Here is a 20,201-nt window from a genome sequence, read left to right as displayed (position 1 = left end):
ATATGATATGATTGCTAGAGACAAGGAAAGACAAATTAATGTCACCACTTCTCTAAAGATAGGAAGTTTGCTGTTGACTTGAGCTGAAGCAGAGCAGATCAGGCAAAAAAGTCATGGGTGGGTTTTAGCTTGTTTTTTGAAATGGTGTAAACATTGTTCTCCCACCTCAGATGTCAAATTTTTACTGCCACATTAAGGCATGACGCTGTAAGGGAGTACCTGGATTTTGGCATGATTTTATGACTTCTAATCTATTGGTCATAGAAGTATGATTATGTATTCTGGTTTCATGTGCTTTACAAATATGTTAGCTAAAAAAAATTAGTTTCATTTATGCTACTTCAAAAGGCTTTTGAAAGTTGCCTTTAGATAGTTGATTATAGACATTTAAATTGTAGACTGATTTTGAACAAATTAGATGTGCTCTATATTTTGCATTTTTTCCTACTTTGGTACTGTATTTTAGCAGATAGTTAATAATAGTAGCCCATAAAGGTGTTAGAATTTGGTTTGTCATATAGAATTTGCATATAAGAATTATTTTATATTTTTAGTTTGCACTTGCTCTAAGAAAGAAAAAGAAAAGGATGTGGATGATGAGCGAAAAGAAAAAGAACAGTACTGGAGATGGATCGTAGTTTTGAAAGAATTGAGAGAGGAAGAAGACTTTGTCTAAGATTACAGACTTTACCTTCCAATAAGGGACATTACAAATTAAGTTAGAGTTAAATGTTAAAACAGGGTTGTCAGGTTGTGTTTTGTAATGTTTGTAAAGAATCTACCCCCTATTATCCCTTGTCGATTCCCTTACAAGGTTGTTACTCCTCCCCTCTTGGTAATTATGCAATTGTGATTCCTCCCCTTTTGTCCATATCCAATCATATCCTTTCCTTGGCAAACCCCTCCTCCTATTTGTAATATTCCAGAAAGTTCCCCAGCTTCTCCTATATAAAGGGGAAGCCATCTTAATAAAGTGTTCACTCCTGTTTCACCTACAACCTGTTTCCGACCCTTTGAGTGACCTTCCCCGTTTCCCTTAGCAGGGTTGTGTTAAAGGATATGATTATATTCATTTGCAAATTTTTTTCTGTTACTCCTGACTTTTCCTCACAGTGCCTAGGGGGCATTTAGACAGCAAAAATGACTTAAGCTGCAGTCAGTTCTGCTTAGACACGTGCTTTTGTCCTTGCATAGTCCTGCGCTGGTTTTTCTGTGCTTGTTCTGAGACAGTGGAAATCAACCCCAGTTCCAATACTTCTGACAGTCCTCTGGTTGCTTGTTTATGTTGTAGGAAAGATTGCATTTATAGGACATTTGTGAGCACTTCTGACCCAGTTTAATTTTCTATAACTATCTGGTTCATGATATGTATGTTTCTAATATGTTTCTATCCAACTTTGTTCTGTAGCCTGAAATCCCCTCTTAAACTCAATAAGTCTTGAATGTGTTGCTTGTTATGAATCTGGTCTTGAGTGTTAAATTATTTTCAGGCTTTTGTAGCACTGATCAGTTTAGCCTTATGATCCCAATCATATAAATGAGCTTATGCATGCAAATAATCCCTCACTAAATTCAATATTCAGGCAAACGCTTAAATGCTTTATTGAATTGTGGATTATTATTATTATTATTATTATTCCTGACTTTCATACCAGTTATTTTAGAGTGTGCAGTATTCAGTGAGGGAGGCAAAGATGTGTCCAATTTATGGTAGAGGTTAAATTAGGGGCAAGGTTAACCAGGGGTCTTGTTGAGGTCTGTTTTATGTTTTCAAGTCATTATTAAAAATCCAAAATCATACCCTGAAATCAGCAAAATCATTTTAGACCAGAACCATGCATGAGATGAGGATATACCTCAAAGAACATAAGAATCTTCTCTTGCTTTTTAGCTCACATTATGTATTAGTTCACATTTGTTTGGTTTCAGATACAATAGAAAAATTGTGCTCTGGATGGCATTCTGTAAAACATCAGAATTGCCATGGTCTACCAAAACTCCACTCCCAAGTTCAATCTATTTTCTTTAAATAAAGTTATAAATGCTTTTCTTAATTATAAATTAAATCTACCTGGTAAAAATTTTGAAAATTTATAAAAATATTATTTTGTATATAGCTAACATTTAAAACAAACCAATTAGGAATATACAAATGTAGAAAATCATTAAATAATTCCAACTGAAAAGAAATCTCAAGCAACATTAATGCAAAACTAATTACTTGTTTTCAAAACTACCATCTATGTAATTATTTATTTTAAGCTCATCATCATAGTATCTCCGACTGACATGTTTCTTTCTAAGAGTGGCAATATTCATTCTGTTTTCTTGCCACTGGGAAGAATTTAACTAGCGGATTAACACTGCAATGTGGTTTGTAGTGAAAAATGAGCTGGCACTAATGAGAGACTCATCATAAATGCCCTCCATGTGCCGAGTCACACAGTTGTACACACCCAACTCAGCCATGGAAACTAACTTTAAACTTATGCATATCCATGAATCTTATATTCCCCTCTTGAAGATATATACGAAAGTTGTTTAAAAAGCAAAATCTGAAGTATGCTTTTTTGATGCAAATTGGGCTATTTCCTTGTGGTCCACAGGTAATTTCTGTCACCTAACACTGTTAGATTCAATAATTACCTGATACTGGCATGCCAAGAAAATGTTTCCCTCACCTTTTCCCAAATGCAGAAAAGATGTTCCAACACAGCACTCATCTGAGTGCCGCATGGCTCTCATTTTCAAACCATGTTCAGAAGTGGAGGAGATATTGTACAGGTTCCTTTTTTAAAAAGCAGTATCTCTTTGAAACTGTTTAAGGATTTGGAGATAAATCTAGTGAAAATGGTGAGTTCTAAGGAAGACAGGACAAAAGCTTTCTGTGTTCAGGTTGCATGACCACTAAAAAGCAGGACTAAATATCTTCAAGAATATGTTCAGTATTTGCACACAGATGAAAAGTAAACTAAACAAAACCAATTTCAGCAAGAATAACCTCTGCATTGCAAAACACTGTCTGAATTTAGATCCACATGAAAAACAGCAGTAAATTGCTGATGTTCCATTACAGCTAAAGGAATCATGACTTTTTAAGTAGCAATATGAGTACACATCCTTATTTATTTTACTTTGCACTCTGTGTTTTATTTTGCATTTATTTTTACCTTGCATATGGCAAATAACCAAAATTAAAGAAAGGGTTTAAAAATGTACATATAAAATCTATTTGTATATCACAAAAAAGACATTTTAATTAGCTCCTGTAACCTGATTTTTAATTTGGTGCTATTCCTTTGTGAAACTTATTCACAACAGCTGTGCTGGCTGAGTTATTATCTAAGGACAGGAAGTGCTACTGCACAGGTACTTTCACACTTTTAAGATAAGTTAGGTAGCTGAGGTAGATAGAAAAACAAAAAATGGAAAAGTGTGTAAAGCAAACAAAATTTGGCATGTACTGCTCATTAACTGTAATAACTAGAGCTGTATATATCTGTATTTCATTGTCATCAGATCAAATAAGTTCCTTTACATACATTTTTATTGCAGTGTGCTAACTATCAAAACATGTTTACAGTAAATAGGGCTCATGAGCTGATGATTTGGAAGAAAGGAGCCTTTACAACAAAAAAAGTATTAAGTCAATGAGTGCTCATTGTCAAGGACATAATTACATGTTTGTGGGATAGGGATTTGTAGAAGGCTTGTTTGATGAACATTATCTGTACACACATGCTTTTTTGTTGTATTATGGCTTTGTCATCCATGGAGTGTAATGATCCTCTTTCCTGACTATAGAGCAAACTCCACAGATCAGCATTGCAAATATTTCATTCATGAATCACAGGGATTCAGTCAGAGGAAACCACAGAACTGCTATTACCCAAAGGTTAATATAACATAAGCATTTATATTACACAGTCATTAGCACAGCAAGAAACACACAAACATGTTAATTTGAATGAAGCAACACCTCCAGGCTATATTCCTCTTTTCTGCCTGTCTTCTTCAAATACCAAGATCTTTGGTGCAGAGTAGGTCTCCATTTATATTTATATATCACCTGTAACAGTGAATTTAATGAAGACTAGTGGACATTGGCACTAGAGTCAACACCAGGAAGCATGGAATAAAGTTACCACATATGCTATTAGGCAGCATTTGCTCAGTTGTATCAGAGCTCACTCTAAAGCCCATTTGAGTAAATGGGACAACTCATATTGATTTTAATGGGCCTTGCATCAGACACTTGAAAACTAACAACTTGTCTGTATATTTGCATAAGTAATTTGCCTGATTAATCTAATAAAAATGGTGGACCTATTAACTGTAGCTAAAAGAGGCCAAAAATAACCTCCTCCAATAGTTTAGACAAGAGTATAAATTAATTACAGGCCCAATCCAGTGCATTCATTAAGTTGAAATAGGTGTCAGTCCTCACTTTCGCTTCAATAAACACTGGATCAGGGCATGAAATCAGCCCTTTCAAGGTGGCTGCAAGGAAACAACCTTGTTAAAAAAATTAATCAGACTAAAGTTCCTCAAATACTTTAACAATCTGTCCATGAAATTTTATCGGTTTCAATAAAGCTTCTACTAGGAAATAAAATGTTAATTTCCAAGCTTGTAAAAAAGATGAAAAAAGGGGGAAATTGAGTCTGACCAATTGAGTCTTTAAGTCTGTCCCCTTCATGACAAGACAGAAGTACATGGCAGGGTGCTGAAAAAGGTCCCAGAGACCCTGTTACAAAGCTGGAATTAACAAAAGCAGAACTTGGCCCAGTGACTTCAGAGTTTTATGTCTTGTGCAGAATTTATTTTAAATAATTACGGTTTGCTAACATACAAACATATTGGAAAACAGACAGGTTTACTGCCAGTAAAATCAAGCTATGATTTAGTTTTCACTCAGAGAACTAGTGCTTCTGGCTGGAACACACTGACTACCTGTGACAGCAATATGGCAATATTTACCATATTTCTGCTAAGAGTACAGGAATTGCTAGCTATGCCTGCTATTGTGATGGATTTATTTGCTTGTTTATTTATTAGGAGCAATGATGAATTGGAGAGGCTCTGAAGCTTTAGTTTTCAAAACAAAAAAAAAGTGGGGTGAACTATAGGACAGGTTTCAGTGGAGGAAAGAACAATTTCTTGGAATCAGCACATTTTCATAAGTGGGATGAGAACATAACACTATCTTTTATTTCTCAACTTCAGCAAAAAGGTACAAATTTATCATTACCAGTTGAGAAAAGCCCTAAAGAAAAGATTGATATAATTTCTGAGATAAATCTGGCTTGTGATTTACACTTATTGAGGAGATAGATAAGTTTTACATAATGAAGAACCTGAGAATTTTCTTTTCTGTAAGATAGTATCATGAAATCATTTCATTCCAAAAATTATTTCTCTCCATCCCTCCAAGGAAATATGCTGATTTTTATGAACGAACTTAACAAGGCAAAATGTCATCTCTGTGATTTGAGGGTTTTTTTGGTGTAAACAAATGGGGTTTGGAGGTTCAATATTAATGAAACTATTTTAATACACTATTAATAAATCCAAAGATTTTTAATTTCCCAAAAGACATCTAGCTCCATTCAGAAGATTTCAGTATTCTGTACAAGTTATAAGAATGCCGAGACAAACTGAAGAATTTGGAAAAAGATAGTATATTTATTGATTTAAACTTACGCAACATATTCAGGACTTGCCAATAATTATGCTAGTTTATACAGTGTGATTATCTTATCCTAAAATTGTTCTCAGTTCCTTTTCTAAAAAATCCACAATTTGTTTTGGTGCCAGATAGGTCTGTACACTGGAAGATACTAGAACAGGCTGAAGAAGCTCTCTAAGGTACTATGTCCTAAATCATCATTTTTACTCTAAAAATGCAGACATACCCTATCTCTGCCAAGCAAAGAGTATCTAAAGCATATACTGATTGGTTTCAGGGAAAAACTAATTAAATAAAGAAACTGTTTACAAATTTCCCTGGTATCTCCAGTCCTCTGTTAGTACTAATCTTTCCTCCTACCCTCCTTTGTTTTTATAGGCAGCCTTCCTCAACAGCTCCCCCTGATTCATTTCTTGCCCTTGAGGAAAGAAACTCCCTAAGTTTCTTCTTTTTATATCCCTGAGAAAAAAGTAACCTGACAGAGATTTCTGCTTCACTGCAAGCATGAGCAGACAAGCTATCAGTGATTCCCTTGGCTCTGCAACTAAAGAAATCACAAGTTACGTCTCCTCTACAGAGTTTTTCCCCATGATCTAACACTATAGTATCAGCAACTCGGGAAGTTAACTCTTCCAGTATTTCCTACACCCAGGCTCTAGCAGTTTCACAGAATCATTGACTCTAAGGTTTTCTCGGATGAGTCCTGTTCTGCTGCAGAATTTTCTCAGTGTTGCCTCACACACACACACGCACACACAGGGACAGAGACACACAGAGGGACACCCCTCAGCAACATTTTCTCTGTGCCACTGGGCTATTTTTTTTGCACAAACTTCACACAAACACCTACTCTACTTTTTGGGTTGTCTCTTAATTAGATACAAGTTTCATTTATGCTTTTCTAGTAGTAAAAAGGGGTCTACTCAAACTACTGGAGAGCATATAAAATCATCTAAAAATGGATGGCTTTAGGCTATTTCATTATTTGGTTAGTTTGCCCATAATGCTTATTGCTGGTCTGCCAGTTTAGGGTCTGTATAGGAGAAACATTTTGGTCAATTCATATTTTGCTTCTTGTTCAATTCAGGATTCTTTATTTTGATAACCCTGAAAACAAAAATGGTTTGGACATTTCCAAACTAACACTCAAAACTACAGAGGTTATTTTATTTAATTTTCTTTTTAGTTGGCAGGTAGATAGCATTATGCAATAAGAAGTAGTTATGCAAGTAGTTATCAAATACTTTTGAAATATTTGGACACTGTAGCTATATGCTGTTTAGAAAAACTTCATAAAGGTAAATAATTTCACATTTAGAGGAGTGACCCTGAGATTAGCTCAGTTGAGGCCAAGGACACCAAGGTCATGGGTTTGATCCCCGTATGGGCCGTTCACTTAAGAGTTGGACTTGATGATCTTTGTGGGTCCCTTCCAGCTCAGAATATTCTGTGACTGTGGTATCTGAATAGTGTGCACAGAGAAAACAAAACATTCAATTATCTCTCATCTCTGTATTGGAAAAAGTAAAAGAGAGCTGTGAGTAAAGAGTATTCAATAATGTGGTTAAAGATTGTCATTATGTGTAAACACACAGATCCTGTTGCGAAGCAAATGGAAGACTGTGGCAGGAAGAACAGGGAAGGTTTATAAACAATCAGGATTCAAAGAGTGTGTTTCATGAAGCAGAGATAAAATATGGGGAAAAAGTCCTCAATATGTGGTTGAGCACTGGAACAGGCTCCCCAGGGAAGTGGTCAAAGCACCAAGCCTGACAGAGTTCAAGAAGAGTTTGGACAGTGCTTCAGGCACATGGTGTGATTCTTGGGGAGGGTCCTGTGCAGGGCTAAGAGTTGGACTTAAATGAAGAAATATTGGAATCTGTCTTCATTCTACTGTGTTTGAGTTATGAAAACTCATAAGCAGTTTGAAATAAATGACAGCGATAAAGTTCAAATCCTTCCACCTTGAACAAAGACTATGGCCTTATAACTTTGGCCTTTGGGGACACCTTCCTTCTCACCTTGGTGCCTGAACTTGCACTTATCATAACTTTTTGGTATGATATACCATATATTCTGCTGTTGGTTGGAGGTCAATACAAATTATTTAACTCTGAAGGAACTTCAGGATTGGTCTGTCAGGTATGCATCTACTGTGAGATCTGAAACTGTATTATGGAGAAGTCTTAAAGAAATCCTACCCACCAGACAAAAGAGTGAGTCACCAAGGTTTAAATAAAAGTTTCATACATTTCAAGACCTGAATGAGAAAGCACTGAACAGCTTTTATATTCATGAATATAAGCCTAGATTCATACAAGCAGCAGCATATAATTAAATTTCTGAATATTAAAAATTTCCCTGGTGTTAAAAGGAGAACAGACAAGTTCAAAGGGAAAAAAAACAACTGAGGATCATTATTATGAGACTATGTATGGCTCAGGAAGGTTGAATTACAAATGGCTGGCAAAGGGGAATGCACTGGAGAAAAACTAAGTATAGTTCCCCTTTTCTTATACTCTTTCCCAGGCAGGTTGGAGACAGGTTGTATTTCTAGATGCACTTTTTCCTTGCTTACTATGGCTGCCCAGAAGTTCTGAGTGTGTTTATCCTAAATTTTGATTGAAATATTATTCCCTTTGTCACACAGTTCTTTGCAATATCACCCCTTCTAGAAAGTTAGAAAAGGTGATCTATAGGGACTGACGTAGCCGTATCTCATGAGTGTCTTATGATGGCTCAAAGAAATTGAAGATTCAGTCTCTGGAGGGTATTAGGTTTTATGGTACTGGGAAGCCTTTGCGCAAATTTTTTAAAAAGACCTTTATAGGTGACTTGGACTTCAATGTAAAGCCAAAACCAACCTTGTAATTCGCAGATTCTGATTTGTTTCTTCTATTTGTTTCTTCACAATGAGTGAAAGTTTGCTTATAATAATAAGGGTTATTTGAAACCTTTACAGAAGGTCTAGTTTGTGCTACGGAGCAATGGGGAGACTTAGAAGAGTTATGGCATGTCAAACCAACTTTTCACCTAAGTGAAAACTGTCAAAAACCACCGAATACTTTACTGCACTTCCGCACCTAAAAGGAAAATCTGGCTCTTTTGTTGATAACCTATGTGATGAAGTCAAGAACTATAACAATATCAGAAAAAACCCTCAACCCACAGCAGTCTGGAAAATAGCAGTTTTTGTATTCATGCTTCCACCAGAATCAGATGACAGTGTTAGAGAGAACATGTCCTGTCTGTGCTGAGTGTTTTGCATTATTTGAGTTGCCTTTTTATCTCCAGTGTATCCTTATATGATGATTTTTTCTACTGCAGCCAAATCTTCCAGATGAGAAGAAAGCTGCAGTAGGGTGTGGGGGAAAATTTGTAACAGGGTCAGTCCTTTCTCATGTGTTAAGTTTACAGGCTAAAAAGACCTTTAAAAAAAATGTTTTGTAAAGAAAGGAAATGATAAAAGTACAGAAGTAGAAGTAGCTTGAAAATAAAATAAAGAAAGATGATGAAAAGTAGTTCATCAGAAGAAAACAGAAAGAAACAGAAGAAAAGGAAAATACTTCAGATAGCATTAAGCAGCTGCAGGAAGTAAACTATGAAGGCAAACAGACTAAAACCAGAAATTAAAAAAAAAAGATACTAATAAGGAAAGATGGAGTTAAAGAATAGACACAGAGGCACATCCAGATTTATTTCATTCATATTAATTATTTCACTAAGCAATACTAATACTGAGCTGGTGATAAGCATGACTGATGGTGTAAAAACAAATAAAAGCCTCAGGTACTGACTGCATGATATTTGCACTCCTGTTTATACTAAAGTTTCATCCCAAATATTCATTTAAAAGTGTCAGAACTATTTTTTTGAGTAAACCAAAACATTAAGGCAATTACTTAAAGCAGTACAATTTGAATTCACAAAGAGCTGCTGCTAAATAGGGCCTAGTGGGTGACTTCACTGCATGAAAGAGCTGGAGCAGCGTTCAGTGCTGATTTTGCACTGAGATTTACCTTCCATTAGCAGATCTCCACAAGCACAGATATTTTGCTTGGGTGACCTCTGGAAGATATCACATTACTATTTATTTGTTTCTTGAGAATACTGTTCCAATACATAGAAGTGCTATTTAGCTAGTATGTTACTATTTAAATTACACAGAATTTGTCCATTCAGTTTATTTTTCCAGTAATGAGTGAATGACAAAACATAGTATTCTGATTTTCATAAGCAGAATAAAGTTTGGATATTAGGCATTTTTGTGCTAGTGTTAGGATTTAAATTAGGTATATCCGTAATTTTTAGAATTTCTGTGATGCCTCCTGTTTCAGCTGAACTAGAAATACTACAAGAAAGCTATTAATGAATACAAAATCTGATCCAATACTTTGGAATTTTTGGTCCATCTGAAATCAGAAGTTGACTTTTTAAACTTTCATTTTCAGAAATTGCGACATTAAATAAAAATCAAAGGTGTTTGGTTTTGGTTTTTTGTTTGTTTGTTTAAATTAAGCAACTACTTAAAAGTTTAATGAAAACTACTAGAACTGAGTAACAACTAAATTCCTTGGTTCCTAGGATGCACTAATTCCCGTAAAATAAGATCACACAATTTTATCAGCAGAAAGTCATGGCCCTTGAAAAGTGATAAGAGAACATCTCATTTAGAAGATAACTCTGAACTTAGCTAGATCCCTTGCCACTGAGGGCTGGTGCTGCAGCTTCCTCTGCATCTACATCAGCTAGAAGCTACTTCTGCAGTAGGCCTAGCTTGACTTAGCACTAGCCTGACCACAGTTTATTTAAATGTTCAGAAGTATTCTTGGATATCTAGAAACTTTCATGGCTAATGAGGGCTGACTACTTAAAAACATAAAAACCACAGCTGAATTAGAGCTGCTGGTAATGGTTTATTACTTGGAGCTCCCAACCAGCTAAATTGTGATTGCTTCTATTTAGAACATGTTGCCTCAGGAAGCCCAAAGTAATTAAAGAAAAGCTGAGAAATAGTAATAGAGAGACAAGAAACATCTGCAGTAGCAAAGCTACCTTCTAAAAGAATGGACGTTACACAAAACCTGTACTGCAGGTAATACACTTTTCTTTGAGCTAGGTCTTTGAATAAACAAACATAATGAGCAAAAACCAAAGTAGGACTGACAACGGATTAGGTAAACTTTCCCACAGTTTCTGTTACAGAAAAATATTCCTGCTGAAATATCTACAGAACAGTGCTTTTATACCATTTGAGGGTAATATCTTCAAATTTTACCATTGTTTCTGCTGATCTGGGGTCGGGTAGCGTGGCGGCGGCGTTTGGGTGATTATGCTATCTCAAGGAAAGTATTAAGATTTTCTTTGGCTACTTCTTTATTGAGTGTGGATACCTGTTTTGGGGTTTTTTTTGTTTAGTCCCTTTTCCCTTTCCCTCTTCTGTTTTCAGGTGTTGGGTTTTTTCTCTTATGTATATATAGTTTTTGTAATTGTATATAAATTTAATGTAAGTGTATATATATTGCTTTAGCTCTCTCTTATTTTGGTTCTCTTGGTTTATTTTTTTCTTTTCCCTTGGTTTTGGTGGGGGGGAAGCTCTTGCAGTGGGAGTTTGGAGACTTGGCAGGGAGCCAGCTCTAAACCACCACAACCATCTAAATTTTGAAGCAGTTATTCAGCAACAACTATTAGTGAAAAATAGCACCTCCTCCTAAGTAGCTGCTCTTTGTCAGGAACAGTATTAAAAAGTCAGAGATAAGTTCTTCTTCCTAAACTTCTGTGGTTTATTTTATTACGTGGGTTTTGTGCAGTTCTCTTGCCTCTTCACAAGTACAGACTTGGACTACCTGGCTAACAAGGATTATTAGCATAGAACTTTTCCAGGGGCGGTACAAAACCAATCTTAAGTAACAGCATCTAGATATAGTTTTTTGTCTGAAGAGGAGATTATGTATCAAGTCAAAAACTCCATGTAGATAGGGCATGAATTTTTGACTTATTCAACAATATAACTCTAACAAATCTTCTTAAGCCCAAATTTACAATATATTGTATTTGTAAGACAGAGAGAGTGTGATACAAGTGAGATACTTCGAAGTATTCTACAACTGGAAAATCCCTAGAGGAAAATAAGGTGATTAGAAAATATTGCTTCATTTAAATTACCTTATTTGTGTAGTTATGATTATTTCAGAATTCCTTAATATACACTTTCTATGGAACATCTTTTTCCTTTCTCTGAATTCAGGCTTGTTCATAATAAATTACTAAAGTGTAAGTTCCACAAAATTAGAAAATTGAGTTGTATAAATTGTTGAAATACAGAACTAGGTCTTCCAGTTAATTACAGGTACTTAAAATATATAATTTGAACATTTCCCTATTATGCTATATTATGCATGAAACTGCTTGTGTAATTCTTAAGACATGGCTAACAAAGGTGATTTACATAATAAGGGTAGAACAAATGCCTGTTTATGTACATAGTCTGCAGCTCACTGAATAACATTCCAAAATATTATTTGCCTGAGTGTATTCTGACAAAATAAACAAACCCTTTGTTGAGCTTAGGACTGAGCAAACGCCACCTGTGTGAACCTATTCTTTCACTTTAAGTTTTAATCAGCATGTGGTTAATTCTTCAAGGAGGTGCTTACCACAATAAATGTAATAAAGAAAAATTGTCTTGAACAGTATGACAGCTAGTTCATACACAGGCTATCCTATTCAAACAAGAGTTGTTTAATAGGAAGAAAAGTATCCAAGATTTTTATAATCTCAATATTGACATTAATTTAACCATAATCATTCCTATTTTTCCTTGTGAATGAAGTTCTGCACAAGAAGTTTTCTGTTTCTTTGGTTTTCTTCCTCCTTTGACTTTTCAAAATAAGGAATGCCTAGTATTTCTATTAGAATCTGTATTTGCAAATACACTGCTCTTTTTCTGGTACTGTATTGTGCTATATTTTGTTTGCAGAGTAAAGCACTGCCTTCCACACAGAATAAACGAGGCATTATCAAACATTAGAATTTTTTTCTACACAGATCAAGTCACTTAAATTGTCTGGCAGAAATGAGATTGTAAACTCTCAAGAGCCTGGCAGTGAGGCAAATACATGACACTGCTGAGATATTTTATGAAGAAAATGAAGATAAAAGAACTAACATATTTTAAAAAAATTGTGAACTACTTTGATATTCATCCATCCCAAAATAAAACCTTCACTAATTTTTTCATATGAGAGAAAACCAATGTATTTGAATGATAGTAGATCCTTCTCAACTATGGTTCATAATAGCACGAAGAGGCCCTAAATGGAAGTAATACTCTGAGTTGGTATAATACAAAACTGTCGTCCACAAACCATGAGAAAATAACTTCATTTAGACACTGTGCTCAGACAACAAATAAATAGGAGCCCCTCTGATAGGTTTAATGGCTTTCCTTTAGGGAAAAAATGAAAAAAATTGCCATGAGGGTCATACATGATAAATTTGATCTTTCCTTTTCACATTTTTCTTTCCTTTGAAAAACACATAGTTCTTTGCATGATTATGCTGCACCCATTTCTTTTCTACTGGTTTTTTTTTTTTTTTTTTTTTGGAATTAAGTAAAAACGTACAACTATTGTAATAATTTCAAAAGGAAAATATTTCAGTTTTTGTAACTGTGATACACATTGAAATATGAAATGCCACAATTTTCCTTTCCCTCTGAAAAGAAAAACATGTATTAGATATATTTGTGTAATAGCATACCTCCATCAATGCATTCCGGGGTGAAAGAAATATCATCTAGAGCAAATTCTGTGGGTTCACTCCACCCCACTTCAGCTTCAAAGGCAACTCTGAAAGGGCTGTTGCTGGAGAGGACTACACTTGCATACATCCATTTGTTTTCTTCGTTTCTACTAGAAGACCACATAAGAATATCCATTCCATGTTCTTCAACTGTATATACCTGTTGATGACAAAACCCAAGAGATGCAACTGAATCAGCATTAAGCAACAGGAAAGCGGGGAGCTAGAGGAACACAGCCCAGCAGTGCAGCTCCTGCCTGGGTAGTACTTAGACATGGTTGAAATCCACATCCTATTGGTGATGACCAGATGTTACTGAATAATTTTACCAATGCTAGTTCAGCTTCAGATAAAAAGCTGCTAAGAAAAGAAAATCAAAAGAACTGTTAATACAATCACTAATATGAAAACCTACAGACAATCTCAGCCTGATGTATAGAAGTTAATGAGTAAAGACTTAACCCCAAATTAATCTAAAAATTGAAGAAAAGACTGAAAAGGATCTTGAGCTATCCTTTCATCTCTAAAAGGTGACCTCCTTATAGTTGATAGATGGAATGAAGATTTTAGAGATAAAAATAAAAGCCTTAGCAACTGGGGATTGAAGGCTGTTATCTGGTAGAAGCAATTTATGATAAAATGTTTCAGACAGTCACCGAAAATTATTGCAAGCATATTTAGCAAAGCCATGAATAAAAATAAATAACATAATTAAATAGTGAAAACAGTAAGACAAAGAATGAAGTCACAATTATCCAAGAACTGATGAATTTATGTCAAGCACATGAAACTGAAGAATACAGAGGTAATTGCTCTTCTCACTCAAGTATTCAAAATCCTTATACAATCTAAACCAGGTCAAAAATAATGAAAAAGAACTGGAGTAAAGAAAATAGGCATACTCTAACCATTCCAGATGATAACTATTTCTTTAAGAGCCTGAATATTTTAATCATTATCCTGTCCTCATCACTTTCTACAACACATTTCTCTTAAGCCTTTAAACTGATTTTCTAGTGACCCATAGATTCATGATGCCAACTGAATGTCCCAGTTCAATGACGGAACAGAAAACCTGAGGCTCAAGAAAGTTATAAACAAAATGATCTGTATAACTAAATAACCTTGATTCTCCCAGTCAACCTAGTAGGACAAATAAGCTAAAAACCTAAATGTCACCATGAACCACATACTTTGTAGAACTTGGTGTATTGATTAAAATATCTCTGATGTCTGATGCTCTTAAAAGTTATTTCATTTTTAGAGGAGGTGAACATCAAGAATACTGATATACAATAATCCATGTCAGGACCTAATTTAGTCAAGCCTGATATTTGGTTAAAGGACTGTGTAACAGCAATATCTTGTACTCTCTTCCTAAAAGTCTGCATATTGCAGGGCTAAAAGGACAAGTGTCAAGAAGAAATAGCTGATTCAACCCATATAATAAAATTAAGAACTATTTGTAACAGTATTCCAGGCTCTAAGGCCTTAATAAGTTGAAACCCTTGATTAGAATAACTCTACATGTGAGGTTAGGACTAAGTTACAATACCTGTCTATGTCTCTAGAACCATTCACTATTCTACCAATCATGAAAGACAACAATCTTGATGATCTAGAATTTTACAGCACATAACAGTGTTAGTGTGGTTTTAGCTATTACTGTATCATTCAGTATTAATTTCTGCTAAAAAATGAGATAATATCACTTTCAATATATCTCCTTGTTAAGTCTCGCAGCTGCACAAATACATGTCGGGAAAGTGGGAAGAATCAAAAGCATTTGAAGACAATACTGGAATCTCTCTTACAGGACAGTTAAGGATTGTCCTATTATTTAAAATCATATTTTTTCCCCACTTCTTTTGGTTAGGTTAGTAGGAGAAGTTTATCATACTAAAAATTTCAAGGCACAATACTTGCTTGAACAGTTCTAGGTACTGAGGAATTGTGTCATGTCCATACAAAGCCTGGTGTAGGAGCATGGAATCATTCTGTGTACATACAGATCAATCCCATAGCTCAAACTCAGCCCAAACCATAAATCAATCAGGAAACCTCCTGTATGTTTACTGGCCAATGTGTTTGGAATGGCAGAAAGTCAAACTGGGTTTTAAGTGTGACATTTTCATGACATTAGCTACTGTTCACATAGATACAAAGTAGTTTTATATCCTTGCCTTTCTTTTCCTTGATATTTAATTTATATTTATCAAAGAGTAAGGATGTGCAGATATGTAATTATTATAGATTAGGTTATATGTTGTGGTGATTTATGTGGCTCTGTGCTCAGTTAGACTAAAGTTTCAACCTGGTGTATGGTTTCTCACAATAATCACACAGGTAATCTGAGGAAACTGATAGCATTTAGTGGAAATCACTAAACTGGTTCATCGGAAATCTCAGTTGAGCTCCCAGCTCTGCTCCATTTGTCATTCCACTACTGGCCAAAGTGCTTCTGAATACTTTTGCTTCAGTTCTCCAAGTCTTTATGTATCCATAACTATGCCAGGAATTGATCCGTGTTCTTAAATGCCTTGTAAAAAATTTAGATGAATTTTTGAAAAGAATAATACGTGTTTGAAAAGCCATGGTAAATCCAATGGAATTAAAGGAGAGTTCAGAAAAATGGGAAGCCCAAGGACTCTGTACCTTTAGCTGGGTATGGATCTTATTCTCTTAGAGATTGTGCCGAGTGAAAGTGAAGAAATAACTGTAAGATATAATACTATATTCTTTCCTGGGACTACCCATGCCACTGAGAGTTTGAAGCATCTTCTAGGTCAGGAAGTACATTAAGTGTATGCAGGATTTTTGCTGGCCTGTATAAAAATATACAGCACATGAAAGGTAGAGCAAATTCTCATAGATAAGATCTCCCTAAGCCCTGGAAAGGTATAGCTGTGTGGCACTTAATAGCTCCAGAGACTACACTACTTGCACAGCGTCCCATGAATTGTGTACAAACTAGCCTGATAGTGAAAACAATTTCAGATGTGACAGAGAAAAAAGCTAGCAAGATGAATCTCACTCTATGGTATGTAATGAAAAGAAAACCAATAAAAACCCAAACAAACATACCACAACAAAACAAGCAATCAAAAAACCCCAACCAAACAAGTTGTAGCAAAGTCCTATTGAACAACTGGTAAGACTGTGTTCCAGACTAATACTGATCTAGCTGGTCTGCAGAGAACAACATTCTTCAGAAGATTCCACTACCCTGCCTCAAAATCATGAGTTAGTTCCAATTCTGCACGGAATGTCCTGTGTGTTAGAAACTTCTGAATCCTTTCAACTTCTATTTCATTCTGGGAATGGTGAAAGTGCATGTACTTTTGAAGGTCATGAAATATAAAGTGCTATTTTCTACTTATTCTTCAGCAGCTACAACTTAGGTGGCTATCCTGTACCCCATCCTGATTTTCAAGATAATTATCTTCCTGATCTTGCCTGAATCTAGCAGTTGGCATGCTGGATGGTGCAATGTTCCACCTGAACTGCCTAATAACTGAGAAGCCAATGGAGATCTAAAGGGTGCCTAATAAGAGGTGTATTCTCCCGTTGTTTACAACACATAGCCTTTAATTGCCAGCCAAGGAAGAAGGAAAATCTTGAGAAAGACAACCTGCATTTTCACTTCATTAGGCACTAGAGGCTTGAGTCAGCTGAGGAAAGTCTCCACTGACTCCAATGAATAATGATGCTATGTTTTCTGCTTTACATCCTTAAAATCATGCACTTGAACTCCTCATGTTCCTTGGCAGTTATCATTGCTCATTTTCCTTGGACTGAACCTACACCAGAGACAAACTGAAACTGTTTCTCCAAAGTCCAAAAATCAGATTACAAAATTGTATCACATTTCACCCTCACAATAGAGAAGCACTTAAAAAAATTACTTACCTCTTTTCTCTTTATTTCTCTAAACCTTTGTTTAAAGTAACAAAAAATTTCATCTAAACATTCATTTGAAACAATAACAAATTATCTGTCCTATAATAAAATCCATTATACCTCAGTTTTATTAGTATCAACAAATACCAAAGCAGAAAACTGATATATCAGTTATGCTATCACGTAGGGAATGAATTTTCATTTTAATTCTCAACTTCCGAAATAAACAGGCAAAGAAAGAATGCTAAAGCATAATAAAAGCTGAATATTTTCAGTCTAACTGACAGATGATCAAAAATTCCCCAATGGAAACAAAGACGTGAAAAACCCATTCATTACTTGCTGAAACTGCTCTCCTGCATCATTAAATGCAACTAAATAGTCATAATATGCAAAGAGAAATATGAGACTTTTTTTTAAAAATTTACTTTTGCATCATAATTCAGCAAAATTTGTTTGTACTGAAAGCTATTCTTGTTCAGAGCGTATTAATTGATATATTAGACTAACTATGTATTTAGTGCTGAATAACTTCCATCTCAAATGCTGACACCACATACTTCTAAGGAAAACTAGTGGGTTTGTACTTAATAATTGCTAAGCAATTTCTACTCCTGTTGGCAAATAGTTGACTGAAGTCATGAAGCATTAATATTCAGATCTCTTTCAAATAGTATCCATTCTATGTTAATTCAAAAGTTGCTGTAAACGTTGTGTCCTATTTAAAAATAATAATAATAATAATAATAGCCTATGCTTTTGGTTTCTCTATGAACAAATTACAGAGTTTATGACAATGGAATTGTGCACTTGAAATGTGCACTATGAATACAGAAAAGAAGAACTTCTAGATCCTTTTTCTTCAGTGACTAGTTGTTTTTGGGGTAAAAATAAGATTATTTTGTGTAGTTCTACCACATCTACTTCCTATACCAATACAGTCTTCCTTTTTATCTTTCTTTTTTATGTGTTCCCTGTATGTCATTTTAATCACACACCTCAGCACGTCCTATCTGCAGTCCTTTTTTTTTTTAGTTCAGACTTGACCAGAGAGCTGTCTTTTAGATAAGAGCTATAACATCAGCTTTTGTACTGATGTTATTATATTCCAACACATTATTCAGACTTCCTATTACAGTTTGACTTCTTTCACCTCCAGTGCAAACTGAAAAAAAAAATATTTACAGAGCTTTTGCTTTAGAAGTACTGGGCTGTTGACTTTATTGCTCTTTTTTGTTTGTTCTTTTTGGACTTTTTTTCTTTTTCTCTTGAATGGTTACGGGTAATTTATATTCTTGACTTAATATCAGCAAGAGTTGATGCTTAAATAGATTATTAGTTTGATAGAAAAGACCAAAATGTCCATAGGGATAAATTGAGCCTGTGACAGGACGATATTCCTGGCTGAGTGCTTCAGTCTGTTGCAAATACTGTTACATGTTTCTACATAAAGAGTGTATGTTGCAAAACCATAAACAGGGAACTTTATTTGTGTGTGGAAGTAAGACAATTCTTTATAGATCTCTTTATGAAATTGAAGGCAATGAGAGTTAATTAAACTAGTCTGTTTAAAATGAAAAAGAAAAAAAAAATTAAAAAGCAGACTCTGTGTGACCATCTGCTTACTAACTCACACAGAAGCCACACACACCCACTTATTCAGAAACACTAAGTGTTCTGGGAAGCTTGGAGACATTCAGAAGCTCCTTCGAAAAGTCTCACTGTCAATGTTGCACACTGTAATGTCCAAGGTACTTGAATTTAAACAAGTACATAATAATAGATAATCTCGTAGTATTTAGCTATCAATCAATTAAAAAAAGCAATTTATCTGCTTTTTACTGCTGCTTATACTAACTTCATGCAATACAGTGAGGTTTTTTTTCTTGTTATTATTAATTGTTTACAACAATACTCAGAGGATTCATAAACTAGGTACTAGAGATAAAATGGAGATGCAAATCCCATCCAGAAAAAAATGCTTAAAAAAAAGAGACAAAGGGTGAAATGAAAGTTAATATTATTCTTTGGCTGGGTATAAGGAGAAGTCTTCTCATGGTGGGTGGTTGATTAGTGACAGAGGTTGCCCACAGAGTTTCAATAGTCTCCACTTACGTCCATTTTCAAAACTGGGTAAATTTCTGAGCCACCGGCCATGATCTTGTAGCTGACCCTACTTGGAGCAGAAGGTTGGACTGGAGACCTCCTAAGGCCCTTTCAGCCAAACTGAACTATAATCCCATGGACTGTGCTATGATTATCTTTTCCAGTGAAGAAAACAGTGGTACAAACTTCCAGACTTAATTTGAGGTCTAAGGCCACAAAGATATTCTTGTTCACTTTTAAAATAGATTATCTTAGTTCAGAAGTTAGCATATGCACATTTTTTCTATTCTGTCCAAATTAAAAAACTAACATAACCTGTATTTTCAAAATCTAACAAACCACCACAGATAGGAGTCTTGCCCAGTCCGCTTAACAAGGAACTGTGGAATATATTTATTCAGTGAGTCCCATGAAATGAATTTTTTACCAGGGGTTCACATCACTGCTTGAACTAGAGTACTTAATAACCAGAGGTACCCATTAAGGATGCTTGGGGAAGAGCAAGATGATGTTTTCATGGAAGTTTGAGCTATAATTGTTAATATGGTTAAATACCTTATTTGCGGTTGTTTTAATAAAACACCCTTTACACATGACTATATTAATATTTTTAAAACTTTTATTTTAAACCACTAAACATTGGAACCAGTTCTATTTTATGTAAATGAGTGAATTGTGCAGAGAGCTGTGCTGATATTGGGCA

At 35.0% G+C, this 20,201-nt stretch overlaps 1 protein-coding gene across 1 annotated transcript in view; it reads right to left on the bottom strand.

Annotated features, from left to right (window-relative positions):
• MALRD1 (MAM and LDL receptor class A domain containing 1) overlaps positions 1 to 20,201 on the bottom strand; it is a 238,601-nt gene that overhangs the window by 51,232 nt on the left and 167,168 nt on the right. The window contains exon 32 of the mRNA XM_032689585.1: positions 13,451 to 13,652. Coding sequence (XP_032545476.1) covers positions 13,451 to 13,652 — 202 coding nt within the window. The remainder of the gene's footprint in view (positions 1 to 13,450; positions 13,653 to 20,201) is intronic.

This window comes from Chiroxiphia lanceolata, chromosome 1, assembly GCF_009829145.1.
Source record: "Chiroxiphia lanceolata isolate bChiLan1 chromosome 1, bChiLan1.pri, whole genome shotgun sequence".
In the NCBI taxonomy this organism is placed as follows: domain Eukaryota; kingdom Metazoa; phylum Chordata; class Aves; order Passeriformes; family Pipridae; genus Chiroxiphia; species Chiroxiphia lanceolata.
Note: the sequence above shows the minus strand (reverse complement) of the source record. Positions and strands in the feature narration are given on the sequence as shown.